Here is a 23,326-nt window from a genome sequence, read left to right as displayed (position 1 = left end):
GAAGTACAATAGACTTGTGAACCCGGTACAAGAGCTGTAATACTTTATACAGTCGATATAAAAATACACTGTTTGGTGCATACATTTTTAGCGATGCTGCCTTGTTTAGGCAACAAATATTGACGATTGAGAGCTATGAACTGATGTTTTTTCCCACTTTTTTTGTTTTAGTGGTGGTTCCAGAATTTGACGTCAGAGGGGGTGCAACGTGGGGGTGAACTCCCTTGAGACGTGCAGCCCTCACCCCTGGGACCGAAACATGTATCCTCTACTAAACGTTGTTCAGGTCGGAGGTTTCGGAGTCCTCCCTAAGATGTTGGGATATTTTAGTATTAAATGGTGCCTTCTGGTAAGCAAATATATGTTTTCCACCGTAATGAAATTAGAATTCACTTGGACAATTTACGCCCCCCCCCCCTTCCATTACCTCAACCCTCGGATCCATTAGTTATTTAATTGAACAATTCGATTTCATAACTTAAATAAACGAGAAATGAGCACACATTGAATATCCGAATATGGCCGCATTCACTTGAATGCACGAATAGGTTTGAGTACGGATCACCTCAACATTCTGGAAAAGGGTACGTGACTCGTGCTGCTGTTTTTGTAATCATTTAATCAAAACACAATTTACAGTTAATATGCAAAATTCTTTGCTATGAATTTCCTTTACCGTGATCCTTATTCATTTAACATAGTTTTAAAAATAGTTTGCAGCCGTGAACGAGGTTTACCAAATTCACAACACACGTGCACGGAATTAACGATATTTTCGTGCATCGCGTGCACTCATTAACAATCACACGTGGGTATCACACACATTTGCGTTACATTTAAACAAAATTACGCAGCCTTATGCCGCTAATAATTGTTCTTTTCTCATAACAGTACTTGAGTTTGTACATGAGGTTTTTCTGGAATGATTGACGAACTACGTCATTTAACTGTTCATTACAGGAAATGAAGAAACAGACGAAACCAGAAGTGTTCCTAGACGATTACCTAAACAGCATTGGTCTGTGGCGGAAACAACTTCCAAGAGATGGATTGTCACTGTTTAGAGCAGTATCTGAACAGGTTTGTGGAAAAATAGAAAAGTTTGATTGAAATGTTGTTAATTCAATTTATTAAATATGATCTGGGAAAATTAAATTTTGATAAAACTGGTAGGCATTGTGTCATGTTTTTTTACAGTACTGTATGTTTATCCAAGTAATCTTTTTTACATTTGTAAACAAAACTATGACTGGAATTATGTTTTGGCCTACCATTCACAAGCCCCCCCCCCTCCCCCCCTCCCCTTTTTAGGTCTTCGATAATTGTGAGTGTGATTCATGAAACGCAGAAAATAAATTTGGCTTTGCTCTCAAAACTGTTTAACCTTAAATGCGGGATTGGGATTGAAATGTATGCAAGTTGTAGTGGGTTTGCACTTGCCGAAAGATGAGCCAAAAAAGGGCAGGCACGTAGCTAGCTCTACCTCCGTTTGGTATTTATTTCAAATTCAGGGTTTTTGTATGACAAAAACTTTGACCTGTCAAATTTCATAATGCAACTGTGTATATGCTTACAGTCAGCTACTTGCCTAAAGGGGGTTCAAGTGTTTGGTTTGGACTGGATGTTATGAGCAGTAGATGTTGACAGGGCCACTTTTTCATTGTCAAATATACACCATTTTCTCTTTCAGTTGTTTATGACCCAGTTCTACCACACAAACTTGTATGAAGCTTGTCGAATTGTCTTCTTTCACCTGAGAAAAGACCCAGAATGGGTAAGATATTGAAAGCTTTGAATATATATATCACTGTTAATCCGAAATTGCAGGGACCCAAATAAATATTTCAGAATAGCGATATTTCGGATTAACAATTTTCTGAAAATGACAGCGTTAGCGAATTATAGATGACGTGAAATATTAAGTTGTGAAGATTGCAATGTCGGTTTCACGTTACCAATACGATACATTTGGTTTGAGTGATCTTTAGTATACCAAAATATTTGTTGATTTATTGTTTAATAAATGACAAATAATTCGTTATTATACTTCTTTATTGAAACAACATAAACATTTAAAACAAAACGACAGAGCATGTGTGCATTCGGAACATAGCAGGGATTGTTCGGTAGCGGGTTAAAACTTGAGTGAGCCATGTGGCAATCGAATCTGATAACATAAACATTTTCAAACGATATTCAAGTTGTGTTAACCATTGAATCGCTCATTTTCTAACATCGATGTTTGTAACATACGCGTGCTCAATGTCTTTCTAATTATGCTCCATTGTCACCTCAAGCCGATGTCCGTGTGCATTCTAAGTATGGTGTGAAAAACTATTACATGATAGAGTTCGAAATAAGAATTGATAAATAAGTGTGAAATATCAAATCTTGACCGTAATTTTTACTTCAGAATAGCGATTATTTCGGACTAGCAATTTCGAATTAAAGATTAAAAATTTAGTTAAACAAAAATTTAGTTAAACAAAGAAGGAGTAAAAAGGGGATCAAAAAATAATTTCGAAATAGCGATAATTTTGGATAAACGGTGTTCGGAATAGCGGTGTTGAACTAGTAATTGAGACTTGATTCTCCCATATTTTGTTTCACCAGCATTAGAATGGCAGACGCAGATCAACTATACCCCAAATTCCACCATCGTCATGTCAATTCAAGGAATTTAACATGGCATTTTTTTGTTTTTTAACGTGTGCTTTAAAACACCGGCCCAATTTCCATTTGAACTGTCCTGTTTGGCAAGTAGCCGGTTTTCATTTAGAAAACTGATATTGTCTTAAATGTAACCTTGAAAATCCAAAACAACCTACAAAAAAAAACATGAATCAGGGGCCATGGTTGCCAACATTCTCAAGTCTTCATGTCATTAAAACTTTCCTTATAGTTGAATATTGATGATGATATTTGCTAAACTGTATTACTTTTGGAAGATGAACAATTATTTGCGTTGTCTTTGTAAAATTGAATGGAATAAAGATGATTCTTTGTGATTTAATCAGTTGAGACTCCACCTTGAGACATCATAATTATTGGGCCATGATAGCCAACAGTCTCAAGGCTGAGTTCACACTCAAGTGTCAAACCTGCATATCTTCATTTCATTTTAACTTCCATTGTAGTTGAGTATTGATGGAATTTGCTGATTTTATTACTTTTTTCAATTGTTACATTTATTTTTGTAAAACCAAGGCAATAAAGATGATTCCTTGTAATTTATTTCAGTGTTTTTCTGAGTCTAGACTCAGACTTGAGACTTTTCTTAATCATTGGCCAAGGTTTTTTTTTATTAAGTTTTCAAATCATCCCTTTAACAAAGCACAAAAGTTACATCATGTTAATGAATTCAGTGTTTTTATTCATAACCAATTTGGGGCTGAAATGTGGCTCCATTCCCAATGCCAAAATGTGTACTCTTTTTTTTCAACGTTTTTTTTTTTTTTATAGCATTCTTGTGCAATTCTTGACAAAATTGGAGTTCCAATATTAGTAAAAAGCATTTTTCAAAATCAGACAGGACATAGCCCAAATTTACAAAATGGTTGGGGGGGGGGGGAATTAAGATGGTATTTGGACTTTTTAGAGGTATACTTAATTCAGTTCATCAATATTTTTTCATTTTATTAAACCAAAGTTACTAAAATCGCCAAAATTTATTGAAAATAAATATAAATATTATCTCACTCTTTCAGATAGTTCATTCAAAGCTTTTACAATGGTTAAACTGTAAAGGTAGTGAAAGGCTTTAGAAAACCAATGTCAACATTATATCTTATCATTTATAGTTGATATAAAATGTATCTAGTTTAGATAAGGTTATTCATGTGAGGATTTTATTCTAGGGTGTGCAACATCATGGATCATCTACACAGATTATAGTATCAATTTTATTAAAGACGTTTGTGAAGCACTTTTCAAGTTGTAACGGAAGACTATGTGAAAACATAAAGAAATATTTGCATTCTGTTTCATTGGTTCACAAATGTTGTTGCTACGTTTGAGTTTTATTCCATGAATGCCTTTTCAGGACTGGAATGAATATGAAGTGATGAACATATTATCTCGGATGTACAAGTTAGTATTTACAATTTTACCTTAAAACTTTGTGACTTAATTCACTCCCAAAAACTTGTATACATATTTTAGTGACTACTTTTACTGCATTAAGATTTTCTTTGTTTAAATAAGAGTTCCATGATTAATGTAGGTAAATGCATAGTAATACTGTTTTCTTGCTAGTAGAAAGTTTAATTTGAGTTATATATCCTTATTTAAGAAGTTATCTTTGTATGTTATTTGTCTTGTCAACTCGAACAAAACCTGTAGTTGCTTCTGGTATTTTACTAAATAACAAAGAAATTTGCACTAGTGCTTAAAAATCTCTTTAATATCCATGGTTAAACGAAACTTTGGACTGCCAAACATGGTCATTACAAGACTTGAATATACAAGATTTGTTTTTGTTTCCCTCAGGAGAGATTTCCTGGTTTATGAGTGTGCAGGTCAGCCACCTGTTCTTGGTTCATACAACAATTACAAGGAAAAGGTGAGGAGTTAATACTATACAAACATTCATTAGAGACTAATGAATATTATTCAATAATTTCATTTTTGGGTGATCGATATGGTGGCTAATCATCCCAATGAAGCGATATCAACCCAGGGTGAGTCCTTAGGCTGATATCATTTAATCGAGTTGATAAATTACCATATCGACTGAAACTGAAATGCAACAATTGTTTTATCATTAAATACAATATCAATCAATTTCCTTCATGCTGTCGAAGCCAATGACAAAACTACATATAACTGATAATCTTACAGCATTCAACTAACAAATGAAGAGAAATTTTAAAATCATACATGCAATTGTTTGCTTGCTATATTTAGGTTGGAAGCATTTAATCTGATCCTATATTTGCAGTTTTTGTTTCTTCGTATAAAGAAATTCACCTGCAAGTTGCCATTTTGTTTCGCAGGATGTGATGTAATGTTTTTTTTATACCCAAGAAATTTTGCGCGTGGGAAATATTGCTCAGATCAAAAAGCGTTTTGGGTTCTGTCCACAAGTCAATATGACTATTTATCACTAAACATGTGACCATGTTAAATCCAGTTATAATCACAGTACTAATATGATTTAAAAAGGAGTTCTTATATTCTCTTGTAAAATGTCATACTAACTGAGTGCTGCCAAGGTCAATATGTTTTTCTGCCAGTGAATATCAGATCATATTCAATGGCTTTCTAGTCTACAAGTGTTTTATGTACACATTTTTTTAACAGCCAAATTCATCATGAACTCTCAAGATAGAACATCAACGAAACTTGTTGATGGCATAGCAAAACAAGCGTGACAGTAATATTTTATTTGGAATAATGCCGTATCCTAAAAGACCTCATTGATGCCCCGCAAAAATGCGAGTGCCCAATAGTAATCACCCTGTCCATCCATTCCTCTCTCTGTGTCCATCTGTCAATCACAATGGTGGTGTCCACTTCATATCTCTTGAACCGCTTGAAGGATTTTGAAATAACTTGCCATGAATGTTCACCATACTCTGACAATGTGCAGAGCGCATGTTACAACCAGCTTGGTTTAAGGTCAAGGTCAAACTTCAAACTTAGAGGTCAAAGTATGACCACATTTCATGTCCACTCCATATCTCTTGAACTGTAGGAAGGATTTTAAAATAACTTGCAACCAATGTTAAACATATTGAGACAATGTGCAGAGCTCAAGTTACATCCAGTTTGGTATAAGGTCAAAGTCACACTTACTGTTCAAAAGTAATAGGTCTGTAATATGGCTATATTTCTTGTCCGCCCCATTTCTCATGAACCACTTGAAAAAATTTGAAACATCTACTCAAATGTTATCCATTTTGAGATCATGTGCAGTAGGCGTGTAACAACCAGCTCGTTTCAAGGCAAAGGTCACACTGAGAGGTCAAAGGTCATATTACTATAATATCAATATATTTTATGTCTCATGTTGGCCATATTGAGACAATATGCAGAGAGCATGTTATAACCATCTCAGTTCAAAGTCACACTCAGAGAACAAAGGTCATATGGGAACATTTCATTTCCGCTCCATATCTTTTGAACCACATATCTCATAAACTGTTAGTAGTATCAACTTGAAATTTCATATGTAGATACATCTCATTAAGGGCAAGTGCAGAGCACAAGAACTGTTACTCTTGCTTCCATATTTTGAGAGTAATTGCCCTTTGTTAATTTTCATGCTTAAAGTTTTGTCTGGGGCATATCTTGAAGAATATAAGAGATATTAACTTGGAACTTCATATGTAGATTGATCTCATGGAGGGCAAGTGCAGTGCATAATAACAGTAACTCATGCTTTCTTAGTTTTAGAGTAATTGCACTTTGTTAATTTTCATGCTTAAAGTTTTGTCTGGAGCGTACCTTGAAGAATATAAGAGGTATCAACTTGAAACTTCATAGCTAGATAGATCTCATTGAGGGCAAGTGCAGTGCACAAGAACCATAACTCTTGCATCTATATGTTTAGAGTAATTGCCCTTCATTAATTTTCAAGCTTGAAATTTGTCAGGGGCATATATCATAAATATAAGAGGTAACAACCTGAAACTTGATAGGTAGATATATTTCATTGAGAGCAAGTGCAGTGCATAAGAACCATAACTCTTGCTTCCATATTTTTAGAGTAATTGCCCATTGTTAATTTTCGATGTTAATTTTTGTCCGGCTTAACGTTGTTACCTTCAGTTCAAATGCCACCTTCACTTGAAAGTTAAATGGCAACATCATTGTCTATAAATGAATAATATGCCAATCTAACAGGTAAAATGTTGACAGTAAATAATTTGTCAGGCAACACATCTGACTCGCAGAGTTCTAGTGACTATTATATATCCATATTTCGTGTCTGATGTCCTCCATATTTAGACCATGAGCAGAGACTATGTAACAACAAGCTCAGTTCAAGGTCAAGGTCATGCTTAGAGGCCAAAGGTCTTATTGCAACATTTCCTTTCCCTTCCACATCTCTTGAACCTTTTGATGGATATGAAGTAACTTGCCACACATGTTCACCATATTAAGATGAACATTCTAGATAAAACCTGGTTTTGTTGCATTGCAGCATTTCTAGTTTTAATCTGACTTAAACAGTTATTATCTGTTTGAAAAACTTATTGTTTCAATTTTCCAATACCGTATGCTGAAAAAGAGAAGAAGATTTCTTAATAAAGTGATTAATAGAGAATTCAAAAATCTTACATTTTCAGATTGTTTTGTGCCGTGTCAATGACAACCAGTTGGATTCTGTGTACCCCAAGAGTGTCCAGGAAAGTGCTGCCATCGTCCAATGTGGGTTGTTTTATAGTTTGTCTGTTTGAATGACATGAAAGTATTAAGCAGGATGTAAGAAATGCGCCAAAAGTGGAGTAAAAATAGCAGCAACTGATGTTGGCCCATCCAGCTACTGTTTGAAACCTGATGTGGAAGGTCCCCCAAATTTCCCTAATTCTTTCCTACTTTCAGCTGTTATTCAGCTACTTTCAATTCAAATGAAACCCTGATTGAGCTGTGCCGCTCACACTCAAGATTCTGTGGGTTTGAAACCTAGTCAGGAGTACTTTCTCACATAGTCAGGCTTCTATCAAGGCAACAGACTGGGGAGTGATTCTGACAATGTACCTGTTACTACAAGCAAACTAAAAAAATAGTATGAAAATAAGATAAAATTGAAAGTTAAGTCTAAACTTCTTTGTGTGTATTGTACCAAATCTAATTGATGGCCAATAACTATACAATCATAACAGGATTCACATATGTTTAAAATGAAAATAAGCTAAAATGTATGGAAAGTCCGATAACTCTTGCTTCAGTATTTGTTTGGTTATCATTATGTGACACTTAAATTCTTTCAATTATTATTTCAACTTGTAAAACAGATATTTATGCAATTGCCTTTAGTGCTGTTGATAATTTAGATTCATTACCCGCTTTCAAGTGGTGAAATAAAAACTAGGTTTAGCAAACATAAAATCAGACGAGTTTTGATAATAAAAATTATTTTTTTTGGTAAAAGACATTTACTGTGAGTGAGTGAGTACTGTCCAACCCCTTTGGCTGGAACTTACTTGGCTCGAACTCCTCGATGGCTCAAACTAGATATAAAGGACCGGTTTCTTTATACTGAAGGTAAAAATCTCGCTTGGCTCAATTATTTCGAGGTTCAATGTATTTTTGCTGGTCCCTCGGAGTTCGAGCCAACAGGGTTTGACTGTATTTGAATTGGAAATGTTCACATTATTATATTACAAGGTCGGAAATTTTTGAGAAATCAATATAAGTTTATGCTAAAGGGTACGAAGCAACATTATAATATAGAAGGTGTTGGTACCTTGTGACATATTAGCCCCATGCTATGTTAGTTGAATATGCTCAAATACTCTAAATAACTTTTTATTGTGGGCTTTTTATGACTTCAAAAACACTGTTTCAAATATATATATATATATGCATATTTTTCTCAGAGTTTCTATTATTGGGAATTGTTTTTCAGCATTTGGGGAAAAAACACTTTTTGACATTTGGAACTTCACCAAATATTGGCTGCTAATTTCACTGGATGTAAACACGACTAAAACATAAATATATTATTTTGGTATAATTTATTTTTTATTGCAGCTGTTGTGTATGAGATTCTTTATCGAGGGGTGTTTAAGCTGGACACAGAGTTAACAGACGCTGTTGAGCTGATCCGAGACCAAAACAAGCGCAAGATGAGTTTCCTTGGAAACAGGTATAGTAACTAGTGTACTCATTGGTCAATTGTGAAATGTTTGTGTTTAGGTGTTGTAAAACAATTTGGGTTGGTTGAACAGGATGAAGCACAGCTTGCTTTTTTTTACCTTGACAACTAATATGGTAGTTTCTTAGCAGATAACACAGATATAACCCATAGTCTAAATTACCAATATAAGACATAGTCTTGACCAATAATAGGCATGTTTTATGTTTGTGTTGTTTCATTGGAACAGGCCCCAATTTCTCGAAACGTCTTATGTCCCTTATAAAGTGATTAAGCTAAGTTCACTATTTTTGTTTTCAAATAATTTGCGTAACATTAACTTCTTTTAGAGTTTTTAAACTTTGGATAGGAATTATCTTTTTGATAATCACAATAAACTATTTTTCATTCCTCCAAATTCGATTTAAGTATGTACTTCTGCTAGTTATGCCCCCCTTCGAAGAAGAGGGGTATATTGCTTTGCACATATGTCGGTCGGTCTGTCAGTTGGTCCGTCAGTAGACCAAAGCTTGTCCGAGTGATAACTCAACAATTCCTAGGCGTATGGTCATCAAACTTGACATGAAGGTTGGGCCGGACCAGTAGCTAAACCCTATTGATTTAAGGGCTCATCGGGTCAAAGGTCAAGGTCACAGTGACCTTTAATGGTAAAAGAATTTTAAAGCTTGTCCGAGTGATAACTCCACAATGCCTAGACCTATGGTCATCAAACTTGATATGAGGGTTCGGCCTGACTAGTAGATGTCCCCTTTTGGTTTTTGGAGGTCATCGGACCAAAGGTCAAGGTCACAGTGACCTTGAATGGTTAAAGGTTGTCCGACTGATAACGTGACAATGCCTGCACCCTTGGCCCTCAAACTTGACTTGGAGGTTGGGTCTGACCAGTAGATGACCCCTATTGATTTTAGGGCTCATCGGGTCAAAGGTCAAGGTCACAGTGACCTTTAAAGGTAAAAGAGTTTTAAAGCTTGTCCAAGTGGTAGCTCAACATTGCCTAGACCTATGGTCATCAACCTTAATATGGAAGTTAGGCCTGACCAGTAGATGACCCCTATTGTTTTTGGGGTCAAAGGTCAAGGTCCCAGTGAACTTGAATGATAAAAGGTTGTCCAAGTGATAACTCAACGATGCCTGAACCCATGGCCCTCAATCTTGATTTGGAGGTTGGGCCTGACCAGTAGATGACCCCTATTGATTTTAGGGGTCATTGGGCCAAAGGTCAAGGTCACAGTGACCTTAAATGACAAAAGGTTCTCCAATTGATAACTCAACAATGCCTGCACCCATGGCCCTCAGTCTTAATTTGGAGGTTGGGCCTGACCAGTAGATGACCCCTATTGATTTTAGGGTTCAAAGGTCAAGGTCACATTGACCTTGAAAGCAAACACGACAATTCCTGGACCTATGGTCCTCAAACTTAATTTGAAGGTTGGGCCTGACCAGAAGATGACCCCTAATGACTTTGAGGGTCATCGGGCCAAAGGTCAAGGTCATAGTAACCTTTAATGCAAAAATGTTAATTAATTTTCTCCCAGTGATTTCTCAACAATGCCTGAACCTATGATCATCAAACTTGACATGGAAGTTTGGCTTGACCAGTAGATGGCCTTTATTGATTTTAGGAGTCATCGGGTCAAAGGTCAAGGTCACAGTGACCTGAATGCGAAAATGATGTTTGAGTGATAACTTGACAGTGCCTGCACCCACGGAACCCAAACTTGACTTGGGATTGCGTCCAACATGTACATGACCCCTTATGATTTTAGTGGTCAAAGGTCAAGGTCACAGTGACCTTGAACGAAAAGTGTGATAACTTGACAATGCCTGCACCCATGGCCCTCACACTTGACATTTAGGTTTTTGTTGACCAACTGATGACTCTTATGGATTTTTAGGTTATAGAGTAAAAAGTCATGGTCATAACGCACTCTATCCTCACACTATGATTGGTCATAATCTTAAAACTGCCTCAACGGCATCCAATGTCAGTGACAAAATCAGCTGTCAATTCGGTCCAAGCATATTTCATTCAATTGTTCATAGAATCCTGACAACATGGTGCTCAGGGGGAACATAATGTTTGACAAACATCTCTTGTTGAAATAAGCTTCTTAAGCATGTTAGGCTTAAGAAGCTTCGAGACGTTAAGATGGTCTTTTTATGCCCCCAAAGGTGGGCATATTAAAATCGCACCGTCCGTCCGTGTGTCTGGCTCAAAAACTCGTGTCCAGGCTGTAACTTTCCCTTGTAAGGACAGATTTTAAAATAACTTGCCAAATGTGTTCCACATACAAAGACGACGTGTCGTGTGCAAGACCCGTGTCCCTACCTCTTAGGTCAAGTTCACACTTAGTGTTTATTCACAATGGAGTGCTGCATATAAGGACATAGAGTATAGGTTGTCCTGTCCGGGCTGTAACTTTCTCTTGTATGGACAGATTTTAAAATAACTTGCCACATGTGTTCCACATACCAAGACGACGTGTCGCGTGCAAGACCCGTGTCCCTACCTTTAAGGTCAAGGTCACACTTAGGTGTTTATTCACAATGGAATGCTGTATATATAAGGACATAGAGTATAAGTTGTTGTGTCCAGGCTGTAACTTTCCCTTGTATAGACAGATTTTAAAATAACTTGCCACATGTGTTCGACAAACCAAGACCACGCGTCGCATGCAATACCAGTGTCCCTACCTCTAAGGTGAAGGTCACACTTAGTGTTTATTCACAATGGATTGCTGCATATAAGGACATAAGGTATAGGTTGTCGTGTCCAGGCTGTAACATTCCCTTGTATCGACAGATTTTAAAATAACTTGCCACATGTGTTCCACATACCAAGACGACGTGTCGCCTGCAAGACCCGTGTCCCTACCTCTTAGGTCAAGTTCACACTTAGTGTTTATTCACAATGGAGTGCTGCATATAAGGACATAGAGTATAGGTTGTCCTGTCCGGGCTGTAACTTTCTCTTGTATGGACAGATTTTAAAATAACTTGCCACATGTGTTCCACATACCAAGACGACGTGTCGTGTACAAGACCCGTGTCCCAATCTTTAAGGTCAAGGTCACACTTAGGTGTTTATTCACAGTGGAATGCTGCATATATAAGGACATAGATTATAGGTTGTTGTGTCCAGGCTGTAACTTTCTCTTGTATAGACAGATTTTAAAATAACTTGCCACATGTGTTCGACAAACCAAGACCACGCGTCGCATGCAATACCAGTGTCCCTACCTCTAAGGTGAAGGTCACACTTAGTGTTTATTCACAATGGATTGCTGCATATAAGGACATAAGGTATAGGTTGTCGTGTCCAGGCTGTAACATTCCCTTGTATCGACAGATTTTAAAATAACTTGCCACATGTGTTCCACATACCAAGACGACGTGTCCCAAGACCTATGTGCCTACCTTAAAGGTCAAGGTCACACTTAGGTGTTTATTCACAATGGAGTGCTGCATACAAGGACATAGAGTATAAGTTGTCGTGTCCGGGCTGTAATTTTCCCTTGTATGGATAGATTTTAAAATAACTTGCCACATGTGTTTTACATACCAAGACGTTGTGTCGCGTGCAAGACCCGTGTCCCTACCTCTAAGGTCAAGGTCACACTTAGGTGTTTATTCACAATGGATTGCTGCTTATAAGGACATAGAGTATAGGTTGCCAGGTCCAGGCTGTAATTTTCCCTTGTATGGACAGATTTTAAAATAACTTGCCACATGTGTTCCACATACCAAGACGACGTGTCGTGTGCAAGACCCGTGTCCCTACCTCTTAGGTCAAGGTCACACTTAGTGTTTATTCACAATGGAATGCTGTACATATAAGGACATAGAGTATAGGTTGTCGTGTCCGGGCTGTTACTTTCTCTTGTATGGACAGATTTTAAAATGACTTGCCACATGTGTTTGACATACCAAGACCAAGTGTCACGTGCAAGACCCGTTTCCCTATCTCTATGGTCAAGGTCACACTTAGTGTTTATTCACAATGGAATGCTGAATATAAGGACATAAGAGTGTAGGTTGTCAACTATGGGTGTTTTTTTATGTTCAGAGGCAATTTAAAATAACTTGCCATATGTATTTGACACGTAAAGGCAAGATCAACTTTTCATGTACTGACCTTGTTCATAGGTCAATGTCACATTCGGGGGCATTCGTCACATACTGTGACAGCTCTTGTTCTTTCTAAGAAAAAATGTAAAAGAAAAATATTTAATGTATATATGATTGTTTACACCTTGGTCATATGATAAAACAGAGTTTTGGATTTTTCATACGCCTGTCCATAGAATGGGGCGTTTTATATATCCACTTTTGGCGATTGGGTGGCGTCCATCATGTTGTCTGATCCATAACTTGATAAGCATTCATCCAATTTTCACGAAATATGGCCAATATGTGTATGGGCATAATATCTCAGACAAGTTCAATAACCAGCAACATCGAGACCCTTGACCCTTTTAAAATGGAAACTGCCTGTATGGCTCTAGTCCTTCAATTATAGAAATTAACTGAAATCAGTCTCCTCAGATCCATAACTACAAAAGCCTTAGTTTAATTATCACCAAATTTGGTCAAAATGAGTATTAGCATAATACCAGCTATGTCATTGTAGTAATTGTAGAGTTTAAGAAAAAACTAAAATTAGTCTTATCTGATCAATAGTTTTAGAAGTCTTTGTCCAAGTATCACAAAACTTTGTCAGAATGTGTATGGGCAGAATTATATGGCTTAAACTGTAATGACAGCTTCTGCTATCAAGCCAGTTATCACCAAACTTGATGTCCTAATAAAAGGAGGAGCATATTTTACGACTGTTGCCTGTTGGCGTTCTAGAACGGTTTTTATGCCCCCCTTCGAAGAAGAGGGTATTGCTTTGCACAGGTCGGTCGGTCCGTTGGTAGGTCGGTTCGTCGGTAGACCAAAGTTTGACAGAGTAATAACTCGACAATCCCTGGACCTATTGTCATGTAGGTTTGGCCTGACCAGTAGATGACCCCTATTGATTTTGGGGGCCATCGGGCCAAAGGTCAAGGTCACATTGACCTTTAATGGTAAAGGATTGTCCAAGTGATAACTGAACAATGCCTAGACCTTTGGACATCAAACTTGACATGGAGGCTCAGCCTGACCAATAGACGAGCCCTATGGATTTAAGGGGTCATTGGGTCAAAGGTCAAGGTCACAGTGACCTTTAATGATAAAAGGTTGTCTGAGAGATAACTAACAATGCCTTCTCCCATGGCCCTCAAACTTGACATTTAGGTTGAGGGTGACCAGTTGGTGACGCCTATGGATTTTGAGGTCATAGAGGATAAGGTCATGGTCATAACTCTTATTCATCATTAAAATTTTGTCATATTTACTTGTTCCCTGCTAAGAGGATACACTTTTTTATCTGAAAATATCAGTCATCAACTGAACATGATTAAAAACTGTACCTACTGTCCTCACACTTTGAATGGTCATAATCTTAAAACTGCCTCAAAGGCTTGCAATGTCGATGACAAATCAGCTGTCATTTTGGTCCATGCATATTTAATTCAATTGTCCAAGTATTCCTGACAACATTTGCTCAGGGTGGGGGGGCATAATGTTTGACAAACATCTCTTGTTACTTGTAGAGCTTATGTTTTGTGTTGACTACTTTGTGTGGAATATGTGAAATATTGCTTTCTCTTGAAAATTCATGTCACAGAAAACAGTTGAAAAAGTGGAGGGATTTTTCCAAACTTGTTTAAACTCTGTCTATATACAAAATGACTGAAGGAGTATCCATAGGTGGTAAGTTAATGATATTTACCACATTTAATCAACACAGGTGATTTCTTACTGACTTATTTAAAAAAAAATAACAGCAAGTCACTGATTTTATGGTTTTCAGTATCTTGGCAACCATTTGTGAACCCTTTGTTTCAAACGAAACTTAATTCAAGTCAATTTTTACAGTCAATTGACACCATCTGTACCAATATGCATGTATGCATTTGCAGGTTTGAAGAACTGGAAGATGCTTGTATTAAGAGACTACAGGAGTGTGGCATAAAGGTAAGTAAAATTTTACTCCATTAAATGCTTGCCCGGTATTGCAAAATGCATATTGGATATCCTCAGATATTCAAACTATTAACCCTTCATGAGAAGCATACTTGTTGGGTCACTAAGACGTGGCATAAAGTAGTCCCACTGTCTGTATGTGGTCTTTTCTGTCCTCTTTTTTGGGGTCTAGGCTGTTACTTGTTCCCAAAGCCAATTATATGATATTTTGCCCAATTAGACAAAGATTTCCTAATCCGAACCAGCTCGTTAAATTGCCTATAGGTACTGTGGGCTGGAAAAATAAATGGTAGCAAAATACTGCACTTGAGTGTCCTCAGATTTCTTGGTTGATTTCAACCAAATACCGTATGGTTCCACTTTCACAACAAACACCCAGCTAATGTAATGGTTTGTTGATTGTGTACTGGAACCAGACTAGGAAAAATGGCACACTATAGCAAGTTTTATTGTGGAAAAACAGGGGAAAAAATGGTTTTAAGGGATGAAAAACGCTTCATTCAGTTTGCTGCAACAAGAACTTAAGTAACAGCACAACTCGGCCTCAAATAAATGTTGTGGATGCCAATTGTGATGTTAAAACTTGTCTTGAAGGGTCAAACAAACTGATGCAGATTTGGAGATACATTATGATACATTTAGAAATGCCAAGTTGTGCAAGCTAAGTTCTGTAACTGTAAAACAGAATAAATGAAATTGATGTTTAAATTGAATTATGATACATTAACAATTTAACTGTGGATTCAAAAACAGTAATACCTTTCTATATATGCACAGAAATTTGATAACACTCAAAAAAAAAAAATCCATAAAACACAGCAAATCCAAGACTCAGGGGATACATGAATTAGAGACTTTGTTCACATTTCAGTCAAGAAAAAATAACTATTTTTGACTACGTTTGACATTTATCAGTGTGTAGCTTTATTATGGTGGAGATTGACGACTATCATCAGTGACGCGTCATTAAATTCTATCAGTATTAAAATGGGAACACAAATTGAAATATCTTTCCAGTCGGGATGTCTTTCTTTCGCTGATGATTTCCCATAAAAAGTATCATAAAAGGCACATATTTGGAAACATGCAAATGTTTTGATGATATTTTCAAAAGTAGACCCTAATGATATTTTTTAAAAGAACTGTCAAAACTTTTACAATAAATATCATATATGACTTTTTAACAATATCTATTTAGCAAGAGGATCCCTTAAAAACAATTTTCCTTTACTTGTTCAATTTTTTTTTGTATTGCATGACAACTCATGTTAAATGGTATATATACATCATTGTCGTCACAGGTGTTATATATTATGAAATCCTATATATGCCTTTATGAGCTTGTTTTCATTGATTTCTACAAAATGTGCAGAAAACCAATAAAATGTTTGCAGGGTATATCAATGGATACCGTTCTATCTATTAATGCTCTATTGCACAACCTTCACACCATTATCACAACTGCTACCATAACATTTTGGCCAGCATTTTCCTTTAAAAGTAAAATATTCTCTCATTTAATAATTGTCTCATTTGAAAGGTATTTGATGGTTGATTACTTGTATCAGGGGTTCTATAAACTCAGAATATTTCGGAAATCGGAATTTTAAGATGCTCCATGGGCACTTTTGAGATCGACTTAAATCTTGTCAGTTTTTTAAAAGGTTGGTAAGAGGTGATCCCAACTCAGGTATTAACTATTTTGCCTCCGCAAATTTGAGAAGCAAGGAACAAAACAGCTAATTGCTCAAACCCCAACTCAAACAAATGAGATTCCGTCTTTAAAATAAATAGCCATTCACTAGCTGCGATCATCCAGACGCTTGCATCTGTTCATGATAGTCCTTGAGGCTTTGATCCAGGAGGCTGAGTGGTTGAGATCGCCGTGACATACAACAAATGCTGCAAAACAAGACATGTGCTTTCTTGCTGGGGTTTTCCTTACTTTAATGATAGATAATGAAAAACAATCTTGTACCTTTTTGTTTGGGTATAACATTAGTTTCTATTGGCTTGTATGGTTATTTATTTTAATGATGTTTTTTGGGGTTTTGAATACTTTTTTCTCTATTTTGCTTTTGGATTGCATTTTTTTAGGACTCTGAAATTTTGGCAAATATAGAGCAACACTATGCAAAATAGGTTTGAACATGTTATGGCTCGCCTGTCATCAAATGTTTGCTGAGATGATGTTGAAATGGTCCCTTGAATGCCAAAATGTGTTAGCTGATATATGTATTAGAGGACTCTGAAATGCCCAAAAAACTGATTTCAGCCACTCTTGTCCACCTACAAGGGTTCTGCCACTTTACTCTGGCTATTTTTCAGAGTTTCATATTATTAGCTGTTTAAACCTCTCTTATATGTAAACTAAGTGACAAAAATTTATTACAGTTTGTATACTTGATCTATATTTCAACTGAAATTGGACATTAGCTAGTGTTGCGTTGTTGGTTTAGTTCTTACAACAACCTGCGGAATGGGTTAGATTCATAAGATCTCAAATGGAGTTACATGTTTATTCATTCATACCCAAGCATCAAGTGCAATACAATACTACAGGCATAGCTATATATGAAACATAGTATTCAGTATGAATAACTACAATAGAGAAATATGCTGTAGTATATAAAGAATTGTGTCCCTTAGATACATTAAGATTAAGAATGCAACATCTCTCTTCTTTTAAAAAGAATTAGTAAATTTATGAAGAACACATTTAATCTAAAGTAATTTGGTCAACACCCTAGCGTTATCATTATTTTCAGCTGAGCAGAAAATCTTCTTGACAGATTAATTGTTCCAGCAGAGTGTATCTGGAAATTAATGAGAATATCTTCTAACTAAATGTTAACAGTTCAGATAAGGACACTTGAATCCTCCCAGAAATGTCATCTGAAAGTGTATTGTTTTCATACCGCAGATAGCTGTTGATATATCCAATTAACATTGTAGAAATATTGTCCACAAATATCACTTTCACACGGTTACAGGATATAGGCGATTATGAATTTCCTTCACAGCACAGAATATTGAAGAAAAGTCTTACATTTGAAATATATTGAAGTATCACAAATATATATACAACATAACACAAAACACATCATAAATCAGTTCAAAGATCCAACCTTTGAGGTACTTTGACCTGTCTTCCTGATCTAGTGACGTACATGTTAGAGTTTTGATCAGTATTGCCAGCAACATTAGTTGGTGCTGATGGTTGTTGTTGTTGCGACTGAGTGTTATCATGAGAAAAGTTTCGCTCTGATTGATTTTGTATGTTTCTGTCACTGTCATTTTGTGATTGATCAGTTAGACGAATGTCGTTGCCATTGCATGGATGTGTATCTATGATTTGAAATGGTTTTTCATTTGTCTTCAACAAATGATTTCTGTTTCGTCTATAGACACCACCATCATTAGTTTCAACAATGTATGATCTGTCATGCACTTGTTTCCTAACAATTGCCTGTTTCCAGCGTTTACCTTGTTTGATTCTAATTGTTTCTCCTTGTGACAATTGTGTGAGTGGCTTGGCAGATTTATCAAACCATGTCTTTGATTTGATTTTTGATTTTGACATTTTGCTTTTGATTTCTTGCCTATTTTGAACTTTCGGCTCAAGGTGTTTTCGTGTTACTGGCAAAATAGACCTAGTCTCCCTACTCATTAGTAATTGTACTGGTGATTTGCCACATGAAAGCGGTGCATTTCTGTATTCGAGAACTGCAAGATACGGATCTTTGTTATCTTGTAGAGATTTTGTGAAAATCTTTTTGATTGTTTGAATACATCTTTCAGCAACACCGTTGCCTTGTGAGTGTAACGGCGATGACGTAACATGTTCAAAATCCCATTCTCTAACAAATTTGTCAAATTCCTGACTACAATATTGTCCTGCATTGTCACTAATGACTTTTGAGGGTATTCCATGTGTAGCAAAATAGCCCTTCAATTTGTGAATAACCGTGTCAGTTCTCATATTTCTGAGTAACCCGCATTCAAAATATCTGCTATACAGATCAACTACAACAATGTAGTTACTGTCATTCCAGTGAAAAATATCAGTAGCCACAACTTCCCATGGCCTGCTGGGAATCTGATTAGGAATCATTGGTTCCTTTACATTGGAGTTTCTGTGTTCAAGACATATGGGACAATTGAGTACTTTGTTCTTTATGTCTTTGGTCATATTGGGCCAAAACATTACACTTCTTGCACGCTGAGTACATTTCTCTATGCCTAAGTGTGAATCATGAACTTTGTCCAGCATCATATGTCTCAAATCTTTGGGAATTATGACATTGTTTCCTTTCAACAAAAAATCGTCAATGACTGTTAGTTCGTCTCTGAAATTCCAATATTGTGAAATACTATTTGGACAGTTCTGTCTCTTATCAGGCCAACCTGTTAATATTGTGTGTTTCAGAGTCTGCATCTCTTGATCAGTCTCAGTTTTGCTTTTGATCAGAGTCATTTTCTGATCACTCATAGCAATGTTTTCCATGACAGAATGTACATGAACATCTATGTCTTTGCATACATCAATCTGTTCATCTTGCAAATAGTTGCGACTTAGTGTATCAGCTACTGGAATGTCCTTTCCAGGTACATGAACAATTTCATAATCGTATTTCTGTAATTGCAAAATCATCTTTTGCAATCTTGGCGGAGCAACATGCAAACTTTTGCGTGTTATACTCACAAGTGGCTTGTGATCACTTTGGACTACAACATGTCGTCCATATGTCATTTGATGAAACTTGGTCATGCCATACAATACAGCATAGAGCTCTTTTGTAATCTGGGCATAGTTTCTTTCTGCAGACGTCAATGCTTTCGAAGCAAAGAAAACTGGTTTGTCGTTTTGAAGCAAAACACAACCAAGTCCATTTTGTGATGCGTCTACTTGCAGCACAACTTCAATATTTGGATCAAAGTACGAGAGTACCTGTCCTGGGTTTTGAGTTATTACCCTTTTTATTTTGTTCAAGGCAATTTCATGTTCCGGGTCCCACCGGAAAATACTGTCTTTCTTCAGCAACTGTCGTAACAGACTAGTCATTTCTGCAAGATTGGGTGCAAATCGTTGCAGATAATTCACCATTCCTAATATAGTCTCTAGCTCAGACTTTGACTTAGGAGACGGCATTTCCTGGACAGCTCTTACCTTTGAAGGATCAATTTTCAGTCCGTCTGACGTCAGTAAATGTCCAAAGAAAGGTATTTCTGACTTACCAATCTCGGTTTTGTCAGCATTGAGTTTGAGACCTTTTTGTTGACATCTTTCCATAAGTTTGTCCAAGTTTCTGTCATGTTCTTGTTTGTCTTTGCCATAACAAACAATATCGTCAACAATGACCTTGACGCCATTCAAACCTTCAAGACAAGACTCCATTTTCTGGACGAAGACGTCTTGAGCACAATTTACACCATAGGGAAGTCTCAGATACCTATATCTGCCAAATGGAGTATTGAAAACTGTCAGAAATGATGATTTCTTGTTCAGTTTAACAGACCAATAACCGGTTCTCGCGTCAAATTTGGAAAATACGGTTGCACCTGTCAAGTCAGGCAAAATATCATCTATTGATCTAGATGGATAGTGTGGTCTCACTATTGCCTCATTCAGGTCTTTAGGGTCTAGGCATACCCTTAAAGAGCCATTGGGTTTTTCAACAGTTACCATACTGTTGACCCATACAGACGGTTCTGTCACTTTGACAATGACTTGTCTTGAACCATTCTGTCTAATTCTGTTTTTAGTCTGTCCTTAATCGCAATAGGTACACGTCTTGGAGGGTGTACTACAGGTATTGCATCTGATTTTATATGTATGTCACATTCACCTGGAAGTGTTCCCAGACCAGTAAACACATCATGGTATTTTGAAATAACTTGGTCTTTTGTGTAAGAAACGTCAGGTTCTACTGCTGATACAAATTTGAGTAGATTCATTGCAAGGCAAGTGTCAAGACCTAAAATTGGACATGAGGGTGTATCTACAATGTAAAATTCTTTTCTTGAAATTTTACCATTGTACAAGAATTGAAGACTAACTACACTGTGTACTTTGAGTGATGTGCCATTGTAAGCTGTCAATTTGCTGTTTGTGTGTTTCAACTGAATTTTGCTACCAAGTGATTTGTACATGTGGTATGGTATGATATTAACTTGTGCACCAGAATCAATCTTGAATTTGAATTGTGTGCTGTTGTTACCAACTGAAATATTGACAAAAGCTTGATTTTTGTGTTTGTCATGAGTAACAGTATTAACAAAATAACCATCACAGTTGTCACTTAGATCTGAGGAAGAAAAATCATTTACCTCATGCACTCGTGATTTGTTCTGTTCCTTTTGCTTTTTGTAGCATACACTAACAAAGTGATTTCTTTTTCCACAGTAGTTACAGTCTTTCCCTCTTGCTGGGCATATGTCCTTGGTCTCGTGTTTTGATCCACAGTTTGAACACATAGCCTTCTTCGTGCCAGCGTTAGCATACTTCAGTTTGCCTCTCGACCTCTGATTTGGATTCCTCTTTGCCTCTGGGTGGTGATATGTCCTTGGTGTAACGGCATTTACACTTTTATTGTTGTCCATTTGTTGAATGTGTGATTTTGTAAGTTCATACGTTCTAGCAATGTCCAAAGATTTCTGTAACGTTAAACCGTTCCCTTCGCTTATGAACTTTTCGCGGAGTTTCACAGATCGAACGCCAAATACAATGTGATCCCGGATCATGTCATCAAGAATGTCCTCTGGATAGTCACATTCTTTGATGAGTAATCTCAAGTCCGTAACAAACTGTTCAAACGATTCGCCATCTTTTTGTATTTTCATTTTGAAAATGTATCTTGAATATATACAGTTTGATTTTGGTTTACAATAGTTCTCGAACTGGTTGTAGAAGTATGTAAGATCTTTTTGTTGATCGTCTGTTGGTCTCCAAGTGCTAAAAATGGAACGACCTTTTTCTCCAACCCACAGCATTAGGTAATTACACTTCACTTCTTGTGATTGTTCCTTTAGAGGACCCTTAAACATAAAGTCGGAATGTGACTTGAACGACTTGAATGACTGTGACAAATCCCTGCTGTCCCAGTCCATTTTGGGTGTTTGTCCTTGCATATTGTTAAAGCTTGCCATTTTGTTAGAATGAGCTTCACAATTACAATTTAATTATTCCATTTAATTTCAATTTAATCCATATGAATCTGTTCACCAACTTCTGACACCATGTTACGTTGTTGGTTTAGTTCTTACAACAACCTGCGGAATGGGTTAGATTCATAAGATCTCAAATGGAGTTACATGTTTATTCATTCATACCCAAGCATCAAGTGCAATACAATACTACAGGCATAGCTATATATGAAACATAGTATTCAGTATGAATAACTACAATAGAGAAATATGCTGTAGTATATAAAGAATTGTGTCCCTTAGATACATTAAGATTAAGAATGCAACAGCTAGCCTATTTTTTAATATTTTTTAAATATGCATGTTCTATTTCTACACAGAAATCCAAGTTTTACGTTTTTGTGGTTAGGATATGTTGCTATAGAATAAATATGTAATTTATTATTGAGTTAAAATAAAATTAAAATTGAGTTAATGCTCAACTTTTCAAGCAAGTTATTTAACAGGATGGCCCATTAGTTCATTGATTGACAGTGTAGCAGCTGGGCCAGTACATTTTAATATCCAGGTTTGCCCGTTTATGGCCATACTATAATTGGACGCAGTTGGTTCTTAATACAAAATAATGTCCATCATGTATCATTTATTTAGAACTGCAAAGCACAGCATCTACACAGTTGCTGAAATGTTAACAGTGGCAGCTGCAATAGTGTATGGACACGAGGCATTTATGGAGGAATTCTTAAAAAATACTTCTATGCAAAATCGGCACAAAGCTAATTTTCTAATAAAATTTATTTTTTATGCCCCCGAAACTGGGCATATTAAAATCGCACCGTCCGTCCGTCAGTCCGTCCGTCCGTCCAGCTCTGTAACTTTCCCTTGTATGGACAGATTTTAAAATAACTTGCCACATGTGTTCCACATACCAAGACGACGTGTGGCGTGCAAGACTCGTGTCCCTACCTCAAAGGTCAAGGTCCCACTTAGTGTTTATTCACAATAGAGTGCTGTATATAAGGACATAGAGTATAGGTTGTCGTGTCCGGACTGTAACTTCCTCTTGTATGGATAGATTTTAAAATAACTTGCCACATGTGTACCACATACCAAGACGACGTGTCGCGTGCAAGACCCGTGTCCCTACCTCAAAGGTCAAGGTCACACTTAGTGTTTATTCACAATGGAGTGCTGCATATAAGGACATAGAGTATAGGTTGTCGTGTCCGGGCTGTAACTTTCCCTTGTATGGACAGATTTTAAAATAACTTGCCACATGTGTTC

The 23,326-nt window shown here is 36.7% G+C and overlaps 1 protein-coding gene across 2 annotated transcripts in view; it reads left to right on the top strand.

Annotated features, from left to right (window-relative positions):
- The first annotated feature begins 264 nt into the window (after window positions 1-264).
- Window positions 265-23,326, top strand: part of LOC128227976 (OTU domain-containing protein 4-like) — a 55,280-nt gene continuing 32,218 nt past the window's right edge. For both annotated transcript variants that reach the window (XM_052938973.1, XM_052938972.1), the window contains exons 1-8: window positions 265-349; window positions 961-1,080; window positions 1,691-1,774; window positions 4,043-4,089; window positions 4,489-4,561; window positions 7,293-7,374; window positions 8,701-8,815; window positions 14,833-14,887. In XM_052938973.1, the coding sequence (XP_052794933.1) occupies window positions 314-349; window positions 961-1,080; window positions 1,691-1,774; window positions 4,043-4,089; window positions 4,489-4,561; window positions 7,293-7,374; window positions 8,701-8,815; window positions 14,833-14,887 (612 nt within the window). In that variant the 5' untranslated portion in view covers window positions 265-313. The remainder of the gene's footprint in view (window positions 350-960; window positions 1,081-1,690; window positions 1,775-4,042; window positions 4,090-4,488; window positions 4,562-7,292; window positions 7,375-8,700; window positions 8,816-14,832; window positions 14,888-23,326) is intronic.

The sequence above is a fragment of the Mya arenaria genome, chromosome 3 (genome assembly GCF_026914265.1).
Source record: "Mya arenaria isolate MELC-2E11 chromosome 3, ASM2691426v1".
NCBI lineage: Eukaryota > Metazoa > Mollusca > Bivalvia > Myida > Myidae > Mya > Mya arenaria.
The sequence above is the reverse complement of the archived record's forward strand: the minus strand, read 5'-3'. Positions and strand labels throughout refer to the sequence as shown.